This window comes from Pipistrellus kuhlii, unplaced genomic scaffold (assembly GCF_014108245.1).
Source record: "Pipistrellus kuhlii isolate mPipKuh1 unplaced genomic scaffold, mPipKuh1.p scaffold_m20_p_6, whole genome shotgun sequence".
Classification (NCBI taxonomy): Eukaryota; Metazoa; Chordata; class Mammalia; order Chiroptera; family Vespertilionidae; genus Pipistrellus; species Pipistrellus kuhlii.
In genome coordinates this window covers 44,816,477-44,836,912 of record NW_023425562.1, presented here as the reverse complement: position 1 = coordinate 44,836,912, position 20,436 = coordinate 44,816,477, and the positions used below count along the sequence as shown (strand labels likewise).

Here is a 20,436-nt window from a genome sequence, read left to right as displayed (position 1 = left end):
TGGTCAGGCTTTCTTATGACCCAGATTCAATTAAACTGAAAAATAAAAAAGACTTGCTTTAGAAAAACTTGGTTTAAAAAAAAATTAAAGCTGTAAAATAGAATTTAACAGTATTTAGCAATTAAATTGGAAAACAGAAAAGGGGATGAGTTATGTGATATGTGGAAATGAGAATATAATCCTCAGATTGGCAATCAGTTGCTATCTTTATCTGGAAATAAGAGGAAAGGCCTGTACCAACACAGGAAGAGATTTCAATTAGCTGAAGGATTTTCAGCTAATGTCACTGAACTAAATAAGCTTTTACTAGCACATGGCACAACTCAAGGGGTATAAAATTGGAGTCAGAGAGACCAGAGTTCAAATTCCACCTCTGCTACTATGTTAATGACATTGATCAAATTATCTCTAAGCCTTAATTCTATCACTGTAAATGGGTGAAATTAACACCAACTTGTTGTGAAGAGTAAATGATATGCTTCACATAAAGTCAAACTACCTGACACATAAGCACTCCATGAACAATAGCTGCTACCTGAAAAAAGCCAAAGGAGGAAAAAGTGGAAAAGTCTATCAAGAGGGAACACATTAGTCAGTATAGGCTAGGTTATGCTATAGGAACAAATGACACCGAAATCTCTATGACTTAACATAACTAGAGGTAATTTCTTACATGGTGATGACTAAGGGTGTCAGTGACCAAGAATGGCTGTCCAAGTGCAGCTCAGTGTCCCATGTTGCCTGAATCTCCATCTCAAATATTATTTCATGATGCCACAGCAAGGCAAAGCACAGAGAAACACATACCAGTTGTTAATGTTTCTGCCTGGAAGGGACATGGATGACTTTTTACTCATTTTTTTCATCATTTAAATATGCCCAAATTCAAAAGGGTAGAAAAACCATAAGCCTTTATTATGTCCAAGAAGGGAGAACCAAAAATATCAATATTGATATTAATAATGTTTATTGGGTAAACTTTTAGAATTTTTTGTGAAGTTCTATACTCTTCCCTGTTAGTATGATATAAAACACATCCAGAGGACCTTCCATGTGGATATTATCTTTGAGGATCATTGCTTGCTATGTCCTACCTATCTTTCAATCATTTCCTCTGCTGAAAATTATCTGAGCTTTGCAAAAATATCTGATTTATAATTCAAACCCACTCGGGGAAACTTGAAAACACAGATTAAAAAAACAAAAGATCACAACCCAATATATCACATTAGGCAAATATAATAAACACACACAACACACACACCAGCTTTGTGGAAACACAGTAATTTTGCTAATCCCTTTTAAAACTGGAGGGAGAGAAAAAATCTAGTACTCTGATCAAGAATGATCACATTAACTATTTAAACTTAGACCACCAAGTAGGGGGAAATAACTATGTTGTCATATGATTAGGTGGCTTCAAATAAGCTTCTCTAAATAAGTAGTTTCTTCAGAAAGCACAGGAGGAGTTGGTGACTGCATTTCGGAGGCATAAAAGAAAACAGCAGAAGACATGAATTCTAGCCAAAGTGGCAAAAATAAGTGATCTCCCCCAGCCACAAAGGCTCCTCAGCATTCTTTTCCTGGAGGCAAGAAGCAGCACTAGGCCTTAGAGAGCTGCTGAGGACCTCGAGCCACCAGTGATTGTTCATTTCTGTCAAGCTTTCCCAGGGACATTTCAGTTAGATCTGAAGCCTGACAGTTCGCCCTGGGCATTTTATGTCACAAAGGGTAAGACATAATCTCAAAAAGGGTTTTTTTTCTCTCCTAGGCCTTGGGGTTTTGCCTAGAAACAAGCAAAAATCTTGGTTTCTGCATCCATATGCTGATCCAGATAAAGCTATTGCAGACCACCTGCAGGGAATGTCTGACCAACCTTTCCTTCCCACACCTGTTCCTTCCCCTCACTTTCCTCAATCCAAGGGACTAATCCACTTCTTGATTCTTCCCCTTTCTTCTTCTCTCCTTTCCCTCTCCCCTTTTCCAATCCTGAAATCCTTGTCTTCCTCAGATAACACTGCCCGCATCCTAACCAGGAGGTCTGGCTTCCGACAGCAGGAACAGAGCATCTTTTACCTGCCGATTCTGATATCGGACAACGGGCAGCCTGTGCTTAGCAGCACGGGCACACTGACTATCCAGGTGTGCAGCTGTGATGACAATGGCCATGTCCTGTCCTGCAGCCCCGAAGCCTACATGCTCCCAGTCACTCTGAGCCGGGGTGCCCTCATCGCCATTCTGGGCTGCATCTTTGTCCTATTAGGTAAGTAAGTGGCTCCCCTTAATTCTGTGGGTCCTGCAAATGCTTACTTAGATATCACTCAGTTATTATCCTAGCACAGCCATTCAGAACTGTCTTTCCAGACCATGCTTATTGAAAAGGTGGCAGGGCAAGGCTGAGAAAAAGTAAAGTAATTGAAGACAGTCCTTTCCTAGGGGATAGGGATTTATTTATCAAGCATCTACTATAGGCCAGGGCACTATTCTAAGTGCTGGGATTAATAAGACAAATATGTCCCAGCCTTCACAGTCTACTTCAGAACAAAGCAGTTCATTCTGACAACACAGAACTAAAATGACAGTTTTGGACAGGATATGATGATTACCTCTTTTAACCCTTTCATTTTGTACTACCTAAATCACAAATTGGGAGTGATAAGCCCAAGCCAAATGTCACAGACAGAGCCAGGACTGAAATGCAGGCAGACCCCACACTGTGCATCTTTTCCTACATGTTCATCCCAGATTCTGGAGATGGTTAAGTGTTACAGAGGTGGGGAGATGGACAGAGTGTCCTAAGGGAATAAGAGACAGGGTAGGTGCCATTTATAAAGGATGGTGAGTAAAGGCCTATCATTAAGGAGACCTTTGAACAGAGATCTGGAAAAATAACAGTGAAACCACATGGATATCTGGGAAAATAAGCTTCCTAGGCACTGAGGTCATCTAATAAGGAATAGTGACTGCTGGTGAAATAAAAAAATGTGTTGACAGGCCAGTGAGTGGGCACTGTTGGATTCTTTCTTCTTCATCTCAAGCCATGCTGCAAGGCAGATAGCCAGCTCCCCTGTATGTAAGGCCATTCATTGTTTTTTAACTCCACAAACACAAGAAATGAAATACCCAAACCAACTACTGAAACCAAGAAAGTATCCACAAATATACCCCAACTCTTCTGATTGAGTTCATAGCATGTATATTTTGCTTAAAGAAAAGCAGACTTATGAGATAGTAATATTATCCACTATGAAAGAATTCCTAGCACTCTGTGAGAGAAAAGAGTAAATCCCTGGGGACTTAAACTAGAATAGATATGCAGATACCCACATATCCCCTTGAACCCAGGTTTACCGTGACACCGGGAGACTCAGTCAGACCAAAGAAAGAAGGGCCTACCTGCAAAATATTAAATTAACTCTTGATTGAATTTTAGGTAGGTCTGTGGAATATTTTCAAAAAAGAAAAAAAATTTAATACAACATGTGGTTTAATTTTGATGTTTCAGATCAATGCTACATCAATGCTATAAATAACCTTCTTAAGTCCTTGGAGCCCTGAGAAGTTGTCATGTTTCTGGTACTTGTTGGTATTGACAAATAAAACTTTCCTGCAATTCCCCAAGTATCCATAAGGTGGCATTGGGAGTCCTTGAATACATAACAAGAGAGCCTACAAGAGACCTTGCATGAAACTGGCTAAGAAAAATTTCCAGGCTGTCCTTAGTTCTGTCTTCAGAAAATGTCTACATTTTAAGTTCACACTGGCCCATTAAAGAAAGACAGATAGGAAGAGGCTGGTGTGGAGAGGCTCTCAAGTTAGAAGTGGTGTGTAAAGCACAATTTGTTGTGCCTCCCAAATCCATTTTGTCTTGTTTTTGAATTATACAGAATAAATATATTGTTCAGTGCTAAACTGAACAGAGCTGTCATAAAGTCCTCATAGTTTAGGCACTCTTATTTCTATGAATACACATCTCTCATTAAATATCTCTATATATAAAAGTCTAAGTGTCCATCCAACCAGTAGCTAGGACATGCAATGACCACCAGGGCGCAGACACTCAACGCAGGAGCTGCCATGACGCGCACTGGCCATTTAAAAATAAATAGCACCGTGGACCTGGCACTGACAAACCAGCACTCAGCTTTCTCCAACTGGGACACAGGCTCTGCCACCACCCTGGAGCAACAGCCCACCAAATCACAGCCAATGCTGCCAAGACCGCATGGCACAAAATGTGGCCCACAGCCCAGCCCAGCCCAGAAATGATCGCTGTGGGCACCAGGTAATGACACCACATAGCAGCACCCAGCTTCCTCTCCCTAGCAACTAGCCTCCTTGGAGTTTCTTCAGTCCAGGAACACAACTTGCTTTACAGGCAGGTGCAAACATTCTAAACTTTAACTAAGTGTTTGTGAAGCATTTTCACGTGCCTCATCTCATTTGCTCCTCACAGAAGTCCTAGAGTAGGTAGATAGGAGACTCAGTAGAATCCTATTTTCTTTTCATTAACTAGGAAAACGGAAATTTAGAAAGTTTAGAAACTTGATCTGACTGAAAAGTGAGAAACGGTGGAACTTGAAATTGACTTCAGGTTTTCTCACTGCGTAGAATATAGTCAAACACTGCTACAGTTAAATATTTTACCCTTTGTTCTCCCTGCGTGATCTAGAGTAATAATCTATTTTGTGTTAATATTGACTGCTGTGTTGCTGGCAATTGCCTGAAAGAGAAGTTAGGATGCTTCACCTGGATAAAGTTTAGCTAAATCAGAAGTCAGGTCTAATTAAGCAAGTTTATTCTATCTGTATATATATATAAAAGCCCAAGCAACCGAATGACTGGTCGCTCTGCACACTGACCACCAGGGGACAGACACTTGAAGCAGGAGCTGCCCCCTGGTGGTCAGTGTGCTCCCACAGCCCTCCTCCCAGCAGGCCAACCAATTGGTGGCTCCTCCCTCTGACCAACCACCCACGGCCCCAATCAGCTCTGATTGCAAGCCAGGCTGAGGGACCCCACCCATGTACGAATTCGTGTACTGGGCCTCTAGTACATATATAACAGACTAAGTTGACTCATGCATACATGATATATATATATAAAGCTCTCACTGGCACCAATTGCATGCATGTGTTGCATTGTTGATGGTGAATTTGGTTGACACTTCTATTATAGAGTAAGTGTGAATAGCGATATTAAAATGTTTCTTCTAGTAATTGATTTCCTTTCAGTGTGTATGAATCCCTGCACCAGGACCCTAGTAATTCATAAAAGTGAGTAAGATTAAATAATTTTGATTTTTGCAGGACTTTTTATTTCACATCTCAATTATACATCTAGTTCCTAGAAAAATCTCATAGACCCTATATGCTTTGCCTGAATAGAACCCAAAGAGTAAGCATCCCTAGAACTGATTATCTTCAGTGAGGGAAGCCTTTCAGCTAAACAGAACCATTTTCACCAAAATCTGATTTTGCAATACTTGTTACTTAAATCAGATTACCTAAAAGTAAATATGTAGAAACCTTTAATTTTCAAGATATAGATCAATTCCATGAACTGCCTAATTCTTCATCACCATCAGAATTCTTTCCAGCAGATACTCAAATACTTTTCTAATTTTCCTTCCTAGTGATTTCTTTTTTATTATCACTTTCTTTTTCTTAATTTTTATTTTTTTATTATTTTTTAATCTTTATTATTGAAAGTATTACAAATGTTGCTGAAACCGGTTTGGCTCAGCGGTAGAGCGTCAGTCTGCGGACTGAAAGGTTCCAGGTTCAATTCTGGTCAAGGGCATGTACATAGGTTGTGGGCACATCCCCAGTAGGGGGTGTGCAAGAGGCAGCTGGTCGATGTTCTCTCATCTCTCTCATCGACATTTCTAGCTCTCTATCTCTCTCCCTTCCTCTCTGTAAAAAAATCGATAAAATATATTTTTTTTAAAAAGTAAGTATTACAAATGTCCTTTCCCCCCCATTGACCCATTCTAGCCCACCCCAGTCCCTTGCACACTATTGTCTGGGTCTATAGGTTATGCATATATGCATACAAGTTCTTTTGTTGACCTCTTCCCATCCACCAACCTACCCACCCCTTCCTTCTCTCTGAGATTGGACAGTCTGTTCCATGCTTCTCTGTCTCTGGAGCTATTTTGTTCATCAGTTCATTTTATTCATTAGATTCCACATATGAGTGAGATCATGTGAACTTGTCTTTCTTTAACTGGCTTATTTTGCTTAGAGTAATACTCTCCAGATCCCTCCATGCTATCTCAAAGGGTGAGAGCCTTCTCTTTTACTGTTGCATAGTATTCCATTGTGTAAATGTACCACAGCTTTTTTATCCACTCATCTACTAATGGGCACTTGAGCTGTGTTTTCTAAAATAACATCCAAATGTCACCTGTGTGAAGGTTTTTCTGAGACCCTTAGGAAGAATTAACCAGCCCTGCATTTTCTTTGCAACACTTAAAAACCTATGACAGACCTGCATTAGTCATCTGTGTCTATATCTCCTTAGACTCATGTTTGTAAGAGCAGTAATCATACTCTACATTGCTTCCCCAGGAATTGTCACAATACTTAGCAAATATTTAAGTTTAGCGACTATTTATTGAATCCCACAAACAGCATGTTCACTTGGAATCCCATTTCTTCAATCTGCATCCATCCAACTCACACCCCAACCTCCAATGACCAGTTCAAGCCTCCACTTCCTTGGAATCCTGTTTTTCCATTGCTCTGAAATCCCACACTTACAGTCATGAGCTGTATTTTTGCACATATATGAGAATATATAATTGTTTCCTGTGTGTACTTTTGTCATGCAAGCTCTTTGGGAAAACATTAAGTATTAACATCATCAATTGCAATTTACAAAATGCACATTCTACATTAAAATTTTAAAAAGCATTATTATCAGTTTTTTAAGTCCATTCATTATCTCACTGGGCATACATTCTCCCAGCCATCCCCCCATCCCTTGAATAAGCAGGGGTCTTATTTTGCAGTGTTGTCAAGCTGCCCCTGTTCACCAGCTGTAACAATGCACACCAGAAAAATAATCAATAGTAGTTCTACAGCTAAAACAAAACAACACTTCCTAGGAAACATTTTCAGACACAGAGATAAACAGTTCAATAGGATTCTCTCTCTCTCCTTTAAACCTCGGTGAACGGATGCTAGAAAATATATATATATTTGTTGGGATAAAATTTTAGCCAAACCTTCAACCACACATCTAACAGTGTGTTGCTTCTTTGATAACACAATGAATTATATAAAATGTCATGTTCATTCCCTCCCTTCCACCAATATCATTGGCTCCAGAAAGGCAAAACCACCTCTCCAACTAGCAAAAGGCTTTTCTGAGGAACTGAGTTTATTGGAAAACAGTGGTCAGGGGCTCTCTTTTCTGAAGGAAGTATAAAAAGGTGAAGATTTTTGGCAAATGCATTAATATGTGATGTTTACATAACAGAATCCTACTAAGCGGCTAATGTAAGAAAGCAGGGTGCCACTTCTAGAATAAGGTTTCCGCCTTATAATAGGACAATTGACAGCCATCCTTTTAGAGTGGAAGACGTGATCTGACCTTTAGCGTATACTCCATGACCATGACAGGCCACAGTGCTCTGTGCTTTGTTAACGGGATTTTAGATACGGGATAGCTTGGGGATACGCACCCACACACAATTTCAAGGCGGCAAGCTGATACAAAGAGGCTTTATATGCAACTTGTAGTTGAACCACTGGGGGAACACATAGGGCTTCATTTGCCTACACTCTCGATCTAACACGCAGAATGGGCGAGAACGAGGTAGACTCTGTGGTTTTGAATACACCAATGCTGTCTCCGGGCTCACCGCGGAGAAACCGGACCTACCTGTGGTTGGTTAATCAAGACCGCCTCGGGTCTGGGCGCGCGTAGCGGGTCTCAGGTTAATTTCCTGTCCCTTTCCCCCCTGGCAGTGCTGGTGCTGCTGATCCTGTCCATGAGGCGGCACCGGAAACAGCCCTACGTCATCGACGATGACGAGAACATCCACGAGAACATCGTGCGCTACGACGACGAGGGCGGCGGCGAGGAGGACACCGAGGCTTTCGACATCGCGGCCATGTGGAACCCGCGGGAGGCGCAGGTGGGCGGCGGCGCCTCCGCCAAGACGCGGCAGGACATGCTGCCCGAGATCGAGAGCCTCTCCCGCCACGTGCCTCAGACGTGCGCCGTGAGCAGCACTGTCCACAGCTACGTGCTGGCCAAGCTCTACGAGGCCGACATGGACCTGTGGGCCCCTCCCTTCGACTCCCTCCAGACCTACATGTTCGAGGGGGACGGCTCGGTGGCGGGGTCCCTGAGCTCCCTGCAGTCAGCCACATCAGACTCGGAGCAGAACTTCGACTTTCTGACAGACTGGGGGCCCCGCTTCCGGAAGTTGGCCGAGCTCTACGGAGCGTCGGAGGGGCCAGCATCCCTGTGGTGACCGAAGCCCGAGCTTTGAGCTTCGACAAAACCCTGACATCCGAGGCGCATGCTTTGCGGACTCAGTGCGACCAACCCACACGAGCAATACTGTGCTGGAGAATGAGAAGGGGTGTGAGCAGAAGAACAGAATTGTTTCTGGAGCAGCTTTACTACTTGGTTCGATTAAGGAAAGACAAGAAGAAGGGGACAGAATCTCCAATGATCTTTTTTTTTTTTCTTTTTAACTTTTGGGACACTTGTCTTCAAAGACTTGGAGTCCAAGGTTAAGTGCGGCAAGCTTGGCTTTTCTTTGCCTTTCACGAAGGCCTTTGTCACTTTTCCACCACAAAGAAGCTCTGATCTTAGGGTGGCGGTTGAAAGCAGACAGATAGTTCTACTCTCGCGGTTCTTTTTTATTTTATTGTATTTTCCAATTAAGAGTTTCACTGGCTCATCAAACTGCACAGAACAACCCCCACAAAAGAACACTGAAAAAAAAAATAATGTTACTCGGTGGAATTAACCTATTTGTCCTGGGATGGATGGGATTTCTTTTAACCCTTTTTGAGACAAGGGGAAGGCAAATCAGCCTTGCATGGAGGGGTAAGGGGAGGGGGGAGAAGGAAGAGGCATTGACTTTGCACTTCAGTTTAATGACTGAACCAGGAGTTGTTGGCATTACAACCAATCGAACTCCATCAAGTTAGAGTGCTCTTGTTCTCTCAGCACTTTCACTGTGCACCTGAAAAATTGTTCAGAATGAAACCAGAAAACCTGCCTCTTTTGCACTGTAGATGTCTCTTCCATGTGCCAAATGTGAAGATTAGATGCTACAAATGAAAGCCAAATAAAAAGAAGTATCTGATAAAAGCATGGGTTAGAGGGCTTTCCTAATCTGTGTAAGGTCAATCCAAGGGATGTTTACATACTGTAGATAACCTACTTGAACAAAAATCAGTATTATAGAGAATAAATGGATGTAAGAAAATTACATGTATAAGTTTTGTATATTTGTTAATAATTTTGGTAATAAATATGATGTACTGCATCTCAGTACCTTAGCACTTCTTTTAATAAAAGTTAAATAGAAGGGAAAGTCTATCGCTAATTTGTTTAATTGCTGAGCAGGTAGAAGAAGCCTTGGTGATCCTGTCCTGGCCTCAGGTTCTTGGGACTGGGGCTGATTCATCAGGCAAAGCAACGGGGAAGAAGTATGAGGCTATGCATTCTAGTTCAGTCACTGAACAGATGAACGGCTATGATTCAAACTATTAATCCTTTCAAGAACACTATTCCCCCATCTATGAGAAGAGCAAAAGCTGGTTTGAGACTATCCACAATACAGTGGTGAATTTCGCCCATGTTTTTCTTTTCTTCTTTTTTATCTTATTGCGGAAAGTATTACATAAATCCCCTTTTCCCCTCAGTGACCTCTTCCAGTCCACTCCCACATCCTCCCAGGTCCTCACTACCCCATTGTCTGTGTCCACAGGTTCCATATTTTTCATTTTGTGAGTAGGTTTTATACATAACCACCAATGAGACGAGCCACTCTGCTTATATTTCTGTTCTATTGGCAAATCAAATATGCACAAACAAATATGTATATATGTTTACCAAATATTCACAACTTATCGACACTGGATGAGCTCACAGAAGGCTGGGACCATATATTACTCATCTTCTCTTTCCCCACAATAGTTAGCATAGTCCTTTGCATACAGTAGGTGCTTAACAAGTGTATTATGGGTACATAATGATAATAGGATATTTTTTTTCTTTTACATAATTTTCTTTGCAATTGAGAACAAATTGTAAATAAAATAATTTTCTGCATGTCAGGGTTATAGTAGTGGTTCTCAAGTTTTCATGTGTGTTAGAATCACTAGCTACACTTCTTAAACAATAACTCGTTGGGCCTTACCCCACATTGACAATTTTGGTGTATAGTCTCTCTTTTATTCTCTCCTCTCTTCCCCTCCCCTCCCCTCCCCTCCCCTCTCTTCCCCTCCCCTTCCCTCCCCTCCCCTCCCTTCCCCTCCTTTCCCCTCCCCTCCCCTTCCCTCCCCTCTCTTCTCTTCTCTCTCTCTCCCAAACATACCAAAACTACATTATCAGCCCATTTGCACTAGGGCTCACTCCACCCATACAGTGTATTGTGAATCTCTTTACAAGTACAAAAGACATTTTGGCAGAAATGTGTGAGAAGATTGATGTGGGTCTGGAAGCCAGATGGATATGCCTTATGCTTTTTAGGTGGTTCATTTAGCATACTAACCCTTGCCTCCCATGAAAGGCAGTTCTCTCACATCCTCTTTAAATGTAAGATGTGATGTAAAATAAATTTAGAAAAGCAAAACCATGGGATGTAAATCCAAGATGGCTGCTCGGGTAGACACCTAACCGCAGCAGCACACAACAATTTCAATGGAATACAACTAAAATGTAGAGTGGACATAGCCCAGAGCTACAGGTAGTCGACTGACTGAAAATTCTACAACAAGAAGGAAAGAGAAAACCAGAAGGAAAATCAGAGGAGCTGAAAAAAAGCCTAAGGTACGGAGACATGCCGCGCGCTCGCACGCACGCACGCGGAGAGGTCGCAGCCGGAGAGAAGGAGAGGGCTGGGTGCTGCCTGGTGTTCCCTAGCAGGAAGGAAATAAAACCCCCAACCTGGGCTAAACCCCCGAACCGGCAGCACTGACCCCCAGTTATGAGCCAGACCCTGGGAACCCAGGCTCCGGCGGGGGAGACAGGGCTGTGAGGCGGAATCCCAAGAAAGCAGCGAAAAGCAGGGCCCCTGGAGTCGCGTGCACAATGTGCGCAGAGGACTGAATGTTGACTTTGATGCTGGATTACCCTAGCTTGAAGAAACAAAGCCTCCGGTGGTGCTGAGCCTCAGTCCAGATTGCTCTGAACCCCAGTCCTGGACCAGACCTTGGGGACCCAGGCTCGGGCAGGGGGAGACAGGGCTGTGAGGCGGAATCCCAGGGGAGCGGCGAAAAGCGGAGCCCCCAGAGTAGCGCGCACTGCACACAGAGGACAGTCTGTTGACTCTGATCCTGGACTCCCCTAGCGGGAAGGAGAAAAAAAAAAAAAGCTCCAGACTGGAGAAATGCGACGGGGAGCAAGAGCCCCTGCCGGACACTGGCCAGCCAGGCGCCAGCAAAGAGCCGGGCGACGGGGCTCCTAGGCGGGGGGGTGCCCCTGAGCCATTGACCTCTGAGCGCGGGCAGCGGAGCCAAGGCTGGGGGCTGCTTCCTGGGCGGCACCGACCACGGCAACAGGCTGGAGCAGTGTGGGAGCCCGCGGAGAACAAAGGGGTGCCACAGGCCAATCTGCTGAGCTCCCAGGACAAGGAGGAAGAAACCAAAGTTCTCAATGTGAAGAAATCAAGTGAGAGCAAAAGATAGTAAAATTACTTAAGAAAGAATACAAAGAAGATCTTGAAAATTCAAAGACTAAGTCAGAACTCAACTCACCAGCCAACATTGCAACATAAATAGTTAAAAAAAAAAAAAAAGGACAGAATGTTGGAACAGCGGTGGCCAGGCCTAGAGTGCCCAGGCACAAAGCAATGGCAACCGGGCCCGGAGCAGCAACGGCCAGGCCCCAGAGCAGCAGCAGCCAGAACCAGAGCAACAACAGCCAGCACTGGAGCAGCCAGACCTGGGGCAGTGGCAGCCAGGCCTGAGGCGGAGGCAGCCAAGCTCAGGGAGGCCAGTCCAGGAACACCCAGACCCGGAGTGGCCGGGCCCGGAGAAGCCGGGCCCAGAGCAGCCGGGTTGGGAGCAGCCAGGTCCAGAACAGCAGTGGCCAAGCCCGGAGCATCCAGGCTGGGAGCGGCCAGACTCAGAGCGGCCGGGCCCGGGGCAGCCGGGCCCAGAGCAGCCGGGTCTGGTGCGGCCAGGCCCGGAGCAGCGGCTGCCAGGCTGGGAGCAGCCAGGAGCAGCCGGGTCTGGTGTGGCCAGGCCCGGAGCAGCAGCTGCCAGGCTGGGACCGGCCAGGCCTGGAGCAGTGGCTGCCAGGCTGGGAGCGGCCAGGCCCAGAGCAGCTGGGTCTGGTGCGGCCAGGCCTGGAGCAGCAGCTGCCAGGCTGGGAGTGGCCAGGCCCAGAGCAGCCGGGTCTGATGCGGCCAGGCCCGGAGCAGCAGCAGCCAGGTCCAGAGCAACTAGGTCAGGAGCGGCGGTGACCAGACCCAGAGCAGCTGGTTGTGGAACGAACCAGAGCAACAGAGGCCAGGCCCGGAGCAGCCAGGCCCGAAACAGCTCGCTCCTCACCTGCCCCTGCCCCACGGCTGCCTCTCAGACATGGCTGGAAACTTTTGTGGGAACTTGAGGGTCTGCTGAATCAAGTGATGAAGGCTTAGATCTGGATGTGTTGAGTTAGTATAGGGCTGGGGTGTTGATCTGTGAGTGCCTTGGGTGGGGCCTGGATGAGGCTGGTTGACCTATTTGGAAATGTCTTTTGTGTGAAATGTATCATTGGGCATGTGGTGGTATTATTGATATGAGAAAATGCTAAGTAACTGATTTACTATCTGAAAAGGGATTTACTATCGGAGAAAGGGAGGGAGGAAGAGACTGAACATAAACTGCACCTATGGATGAAGACAATGGGGGATGGGGAGGGGGCGGAGGGTGGGGTGGAGGGGGGAAGAAATGAGGAACCTTTGTAACAATATGAACAATAAAGATTGATTTTAAAAAAAATTAAAAAAAAAAAGAAAGAAAAGCAAAACCATGAACAGGAGTGCAAACCAGGCTCTAAAAAAATAAGTGATTTGAATGTGGGCAAATTAACCCCTATAACATTCTCCCTTTCTGTCACTAGCCCTGAGGACAATGTTGTGACTATTTCCCTTTGTGTTGCTTTGTGTTGGGGAACACATGAGACTTGGTTGGAAAGTTTGTAAGGAGGACATTCTGAGAAAAGGAAAGTGTGTGGAAGACACTGTTTATCAGAATTCCGACTTAGAGGAGAATTAGGGGAGTGCCAAAGGCGGCGCCCCTAATTATTTCTTGACCTTTCCTAACAAGTTTGTGCATGTGTAGATCCCGGGTATTTACTGGAATCCTTATGCTTAAGCCCTGGATGCCCTTGACTAGAGGACACTGTACTAGTAAACACATGTGTCCTCCCAAGATTATTCACCCTATTGATTGTATCTGAAAGATAAACTTGATCTCAAACTGCTGTTGCAATAAAAGGCTAATGAGGCTGGCAATCCAGGCTGCCTGGTTGCTATAGTTAGGCCTCTCCTTCACAGCAAACATTGTATCAGAGTAATCCATTCATCTATTACATAGGGTTTGCTGACCAGCCCCAGCATTACATGTGCTAAAAATTGGGTACAGAGGACAAAATGGTGGCAGAATAGACTGACATGTCCTGAGCCTTGTCAAGGAGCAGATAAAATGAGCAGCTGAAACGAATAACACCCACCCCGAATTGGCGAAGGAGACTCAGCTGGTGAGACAATTTGCAGCCAGGAAGAGCAGAGGACCTCTGGAGAAAGGTAAAATCAAGGGTCTGGGCAGGAGAGATCTGCCAGACCTCTGAGCCCAGAGGGTCAGAGGGAAACTGCTAGGCAAGGAACTGCGTCCCTTGAGACAGTATCTGACTGTGGAAAAGAGGTCCCAGGACTGTTGGTGGCAGGGGATTCTAGATCTGGGTCCACAGTCATGAAAGACTGAGCCCAGAGGGAGGCAGCCTGAAGGGCTGACCAGAACATGCAGTACCAACAGGATAGGAGCTCGCAGAGGTGCAATCTTTCCCCTCTCTGTGGTGTTTTCTCCATATATATTTTTTTTCCTCCTTTTTCTTCCTTTTTCTTTTCTCTCTTATCTTTTTTTTCTCCCTTTGATATCATTTGTGCTCTCTTTTCTCTCCCCTAATTATTTCCTTAGGTGGTCACTTATATTTGGATTATCAGTGTCATGAGTACATTTTTGTTTTGTTCCCTTTGTGTTGTACCTTGTCGAGGAGAATTTTATCCTGTCGGGCCAATGTGCTAGAGTAGGGGTGTCGAACTCAATCAGAGAAGGGGCCAAAATCTAAAATCCAGCCTAAATCGCGGGCCGAATGGTTTACTGAACAGTCATAAACTGTCATTGTGATGGAAACGCGGCGGAGTGCAGTGATGACAGCGCGGTGCGGGCCACATTGCAAGGCCTGGCGGGACGGATTTGGCCCGCGGGCCTTGTGCTTGACACATGTGTGCTAGAGAGTGAGCCACATAACCAGACACCTGGAGAGGAAACTCCATCCACGAACATGTCAATAACACCCCAAACCCAACTACAAAGGCAGGAAGAAGGCAGCAGTGAGGGAGAGAGTAAAAGAGGAGTGTGTGGTCATGTGGGGTGTGTGTGTGTGTGTGTGTGTGTGTGTGTGTGTCTGTGTGTCTGTGTGTCACAGTTAGATTGTGCAGGACCTTTGGTGCAGGCTAACCAGGCTTGCCTAACTAGGCAGCCTCTGCTACCATTGCAAACAGTACCAGGACACTGGCTCTTCCTCAGAGGCCTTGCCTTTTTGAATGGGATAACTGCTGTAACTGGGAGTCTCCACCCAGGGTGTCCTCAGATAACATCTGGGACTCTATAGCCACCCGTGCCATAGACCCGCTATTTTAGCTGTGGTCCCACAGTCACTGAGTTTCCAGCCACTCTGGGCACAGGTTCCTGTGAGTTCCAAAGCATGTTCCTCTCTGACCAGCCCAACACTTTAGCCCAGGACACTGTGACCACACAAGCAGCAAACACGTGAGCAGCCTGCTCCTATTCGAAGAGCAGCAGCCTCATGTAGCCTGCCCCTGTCCAAGGAGTAGCAGCTGTGTGAGTGGCCCACTCTCCTGTCTGAAGGGCAGCAACCATGCAAGCAGCACCCCTGTATAAGGAGCAGCAGCTGCACGCAGACTGCACCCTGAATCTGTCCGAGGAGCAGCAGTCACACAGCTGCCTGCCCCCATCTGAGGAGCAGCAGCTGTGTGAGCAGCTCACCCCTGTCCAAGGAGCAGCAGCTCCATGAGCAGCCTGCCCCCATTCAAGGAGCAGGAGCAGCCCAACCCAGTCCAAGGAGCAACAGCCACACGAGCAGACTGCCAAGGTCCAAGGAACAGGAGCCCTGAGCAGCCTGCATCAATCCAAGGAGCAGCAGCCATATGCAGCCTGCACCTGTCCAATGAGCAGTAGCCAGGTGAGCCCCCCGTCCGATAAGCAGCAGCCGCACATGAAGCTCACTCCCATCTAAGGAGCATCAGCCATTCAAGCCGTCCAGCCCCATCTGAGGAGCAGCAGCCTCATAAGCAGCCCATCCCCATCCAAAAAAGCAACAGCTGTGCAGGCAGCCTCCCCCAACCATCCAGAGGAGCCACCACTGCTGTGAACAGCACCCACCAGAGGAGCCACTGCCAACTGAGGAGCAACCACTTCCACGACTGCCCGAGGAGCAACCGCATCCAGAGGAGCCACTGCCACACAATGAGCAGTCCCTGCATGACTGCACATCTAGACCCGTAGGTGAGATAAAAAATGGATAGACAAAGAAACCCCCACAGGAAAGAAAAGGAGAAATCACCAGAAAGGTGATTCAATAAATGGTGTTGGGAAAATTGGACAGATACATGTAAAAAATTTAAAAAATTTAAAAAAATGAAACTAGACCACCAACTTACAACATACACAAAAATGGACTCAAAATGGATAAAGGTCTTAAACATAAGATGGAAAACCATAAAAATACTAAAGGAATCCACCGGCAGCAAAATCTCAGACATATGATGAAGCAATTTCTTCACCAATACTGCTCCTATGGCAATGGAAATTAAAGAGAAAATAAACAAATGGGACTACATTAAAATAAAAAGCTTTTGCACAGCAAAGAAACCATCAATAAAACAACAAGAAAGCCCACTGTATGGGAGAACATATTTGCAAATGTTATCACTGATAAAGGTTTAATCTCCAACATCTACAGGGAACTTATATAACTTAATAAAAGGAAGATAAATTATCCAATAAAAAATGGACAACGAACCTAAATAGAATATTTTCAAAAGAAGAGAGAAAGAAGGCCAAGAGGCATATGAAAACATGCTCAAAGTCACTAGTTATCTGAGAGATGCAAATCAAAATGACAATGCGGTTCCTTCTCACATCTGTCAGAATGGCTTTCATCAACAAATCAATGAACAACAAGTACTGGCGAGAATGCGGAGAAAAAGGAACCCTCGTGCACTGCTGGTGGGAATGCAGACTGGTGCAGCCACTGTGGAGAACAGTATGGAGTTTCCTCAAAAAACCAAAAACGGAGCTTCCATTGGACCCAGTAATCCCACTTCTAGGAATATATTCCAAGAAACTAGAAACTAGAAACACCAGTCAGCACCCCTATGTTCATAGCAGCACAATTCACCATAGCTAAGATTTGGGAACAGCCTAAATGCCCATCAGCAGAAGAGTGGATTAGAAAACTGTGGTCCATCAACACAATGAAATACTACACTGCTATAAAAAAGAAGGCATTCTTACCACTTGCAACAGCATTATGGAACTGGAGACCATTATGCTAAGCGAAATATGCCAGTCAGATAAGATAAATAACACATGATCTCACTCATTTATGGATTATAATGAACAACATAAACTGATGAACCAAAACAGAGACAGAGAAGCATTGATCAGACTGTCAAACCTCAGAGGGAAGATAGGGGAGGGTGGGGGGAAGGGGAAGAGATAAACCAAAGGACTTGTATGTGTGCATATAAGCCTAACCAATGGACACAGACAACAGAGGGGTGAGGGCATGAGTGGGGGGTTGGGGGAGGGGGGGAATGGGGGAATAAGGACACATATGTAATCAATAAAGAAATTTTTTTTTTTTTTTTTTTTTGCCAAAACCGGTTTGGCTCAATGGATAGAGCGTCGGCTTGGGGACTGAAGGGTCCCAGGTTCGATTCCGGTCAAGGGCATGTACCTTGGTTGCGGGCACATCCCCAGTAGGGGGTGTGCAGGAGGCAGCTGATCGATGACTCTCTCATCGATGTTCCTAACTCTCTATCCCTCTCTCTTCCTCTCTGTACAAAATCAATAATATATATATATATATATATATATATATATATATATATATATATATATATATATTTTTTTTTTTTTTTTTAAGAATTTTTTTTTTTTTTTTTTTTTTAAATCTGAGAATAGCTGTTATCCTAACCACAGGAGATAACGTGCCCCAAATCTTGCAAGTGTGGTACCCATGATACGGGGCATGAAGTGATTAAACAGAACCTCCTGGAGCTTCCAGTCCCCTGGAGGATGTTTAATGGTGTAATATAGGAAGTGTGAGAGAAACACAGAATAGGAGATCCATTTCAGCTCACATTCAGCTGAAAAAAGACTTTTCTCTCCAAATGAGTTTTTAAATTTCCTTTCCACTGCTATGGTTTACCACAAATACTGGTCCCTCTGAAAAGCAAACACCATCCCCACCAGACAGAATGCAGAGAATATGATCAGGTTAAGCAAGAGAGCTGTGAAATTACTGAGCCATTCCTCTGTTAACAGGCAAAGCAGCTAGCCTATAATACACATGTTTGAAGGAAACAGCAGAATCTATAGAAATCAATTAAAAGTCTACCTAAAACTGTATTCTGAACAAGAACACAAGCAAAGATAAAAATTAGCAATAAACTTTCTGAATCAAAAAAGTAGACTATCCTAACATGGCATCTAGCAAAGGCAAATTAGAGTGACTCGTATAAGAAATAATCTATAAATTCTGAAGACAAAATTCAAACAAACCCGAATCAGTACAAGCACATTGCTTAAGGGTTGTTACTACTTCACTAGTGACCCAGAACCCGACCCTGATATCAGAATTCACAGTATGTCCTTTATGGTTCTGGGACTACAGAAACATATACACTTTAGAAGCAATCCTTTTTTCAGAGGGATTTATTCTCAAATCTATTTGCCATCTCTGCAATAGAGTTAAAGTTCTTTCAAGATATTTGTATGTATAAATACCTGAATTTTGGAGGCTTCTGCTTGATTCTAAAGGTTAAGGTTCTAGTATATGGAGTGGACAAAATTAAATAAAGAAATCCTCTTTCTTCTGACTCTTGAGATTCATGTTGTGCCAAAACCATGAGTACTTATTTATAGTGTGTGTAGTCCTATATAATAAAAGCTAATATGCAAATTGACCGATTGGCAGAACGACCAGTCGCTATGATCTGCACTGGCCACTGGGGGCAGACATATGCTTCAGTTTCAATACCAGAGCTGCCCCCTGGTGGTCAGTGTGCTCCCACAGGGAGAGTGCCACTCAGCCAGAAGCCGGGCTCATGGCTGGCGAGTGCAGTGTCAGTGGTGGGAGCTTCTCCCACCTCTGTGGCAGCACTAAGGATGTCCAACTGCCAGCTTAGACCCGTTCCCTGCGGGGAGTGGGACTAAGCCATCAGTCAGACATCCCTCAAGAGCTCCTGGATTGCAAGAGGGCACAGGCTTGGCTGAAGAAGACCCCAAATGCATTAATTTCATGCACCAGGCCTTTAGTTAACTATACAACCCAAAACAATTTTTCTTAAATATTTCTTCCTGAGTCAGGAAACTGGCAAATCCTGCCCCATGTATTGGCCATACTCTTGGTTTTATAAGGACTGTCAGATGACTGATGATGAGGGATTTTCTTCCATTTTAATACTTTAGCTACTGTGGTCATCTTCCTGGCACCCATGATGACAAGAGCTACTGCCCATCTCAGAAAACCTTAGGCCACTTCTTTGGGAGTATTAACTCTCAAAAGCCACTAAAACTACCCAAAAATCTTCTCTAATTTTTCCAGAGGACTGGATCCTATTTTTTCTTTTATTATTCCAATTTCTCCTCCATCCTAAAAGGACAACTGTTTGTGCTCACAAATTCTGTGGGTCAGGAATTCATGAAGGATACATCAATGACACCTCCTCTCTGCTTCATAAAGTCAGGACCTTAGCTGGAGTGACTCAAAGACTAGAGGTGACTCATCCAAAGGCTTGTTGATACTGGTTACAAGTAAGAGGTCAGATGGAGCTGTCAACAAAACCTCATCATGGCTGCTTGAGCTTCCTCACATCATGGGGGCTGAGTTCCAAGAGTGAACATCAGAAGAAAACCAGGCAGAAGCTGACTCACCTTTTATGACTTCAGACATCACACAGCACTACTTCCACAGTGGTCACAAGCCTTCTATAATGAAGATGAAGATATTAAAGATTAGGGCTTCAACATATGAATTTGGAGGACATACAATTCATTCCATAGCAATTAATATGTCGGTGGACATTTGGGTTATTTGCAGCTTTTGGCTACTATAAGTTAAGCTTCTAGTTACATTTGTGTATGGTATTTATATAGTCATATATTTTCTTTCCTCTTGGATAAATACTTAGGAATGGGATAGCTGGAATCATATGGTAGGTATATGTGTTTGTTTGTTTAATTGGTTGGTTGGTTTTTAAATGGCTAAACTGTTTTTTCTGAAGTCTTTTTACTATTTTATGTTCCCACTAGCAGTGTGTGAGAGTTCTATTTCCTCAGTGACTCTTGGTATCCTCTGTTTCTTTCCTTTTAGTCATTACCACAGGAGTGTTATATCTCACTGTGGTTTTAGTTTGTAATATTCTAATGACTAATCATGTTGAATATCTTTTCATGTACTTATTTGCAACCCATATATCTTATTTGGTGGTGGATCCAAATGTATTTGTTCAGTTTTAATTGAGTTGTTTGAGTTTTATTTTTATTTCTAGATACAAGTACTTTATTAGGGGTATGCTTTGCAAAGATGTTTTTCCCAGACTGTGCCTTATCTTTTCTTTTTCTTAACAATGTCTTTTGAAGGGCGGGAGGTTTTTTTATTTTTTATGAAATCCAATTCATCAATTTGTTCTCTCATAGATTAGGTCATTTCTAAGAAACCTTT

The 20,436-nt window shown here is 44.1% G+C and overlaps 1 protein-coding gene across 2 annotated transcripts in view; it reads left to right on the top strand.

Annotated features, from left to right (window-relative positions):
• CDH20 (cadherin 20) overlaps positions 1-9,565 on the top strand; it is a 200,939-nt gene extending 191,374 nt beyond the window's left edge. For both annotated transcript variants that reach the window (XM_036419045.2, XM_036419047.2), the window contains 2 exons: positions 2,012-2,263; positions 7,977-9,565. In XM_036419045.2, the coding sequence (XP_036274938.1) occupies positions 2,012-2,263; positions 7,977-8,488 (764 nt within the window). In that variant the 3' untranslated portion in view covers positions 8,489-9,565. The remainder of the gene's footprint in view (positions 1-2,011; positions 2,264-7,976) is intronic.
• Positions 9,566-20,436: the final 10,871 nt, after the last annotated feature.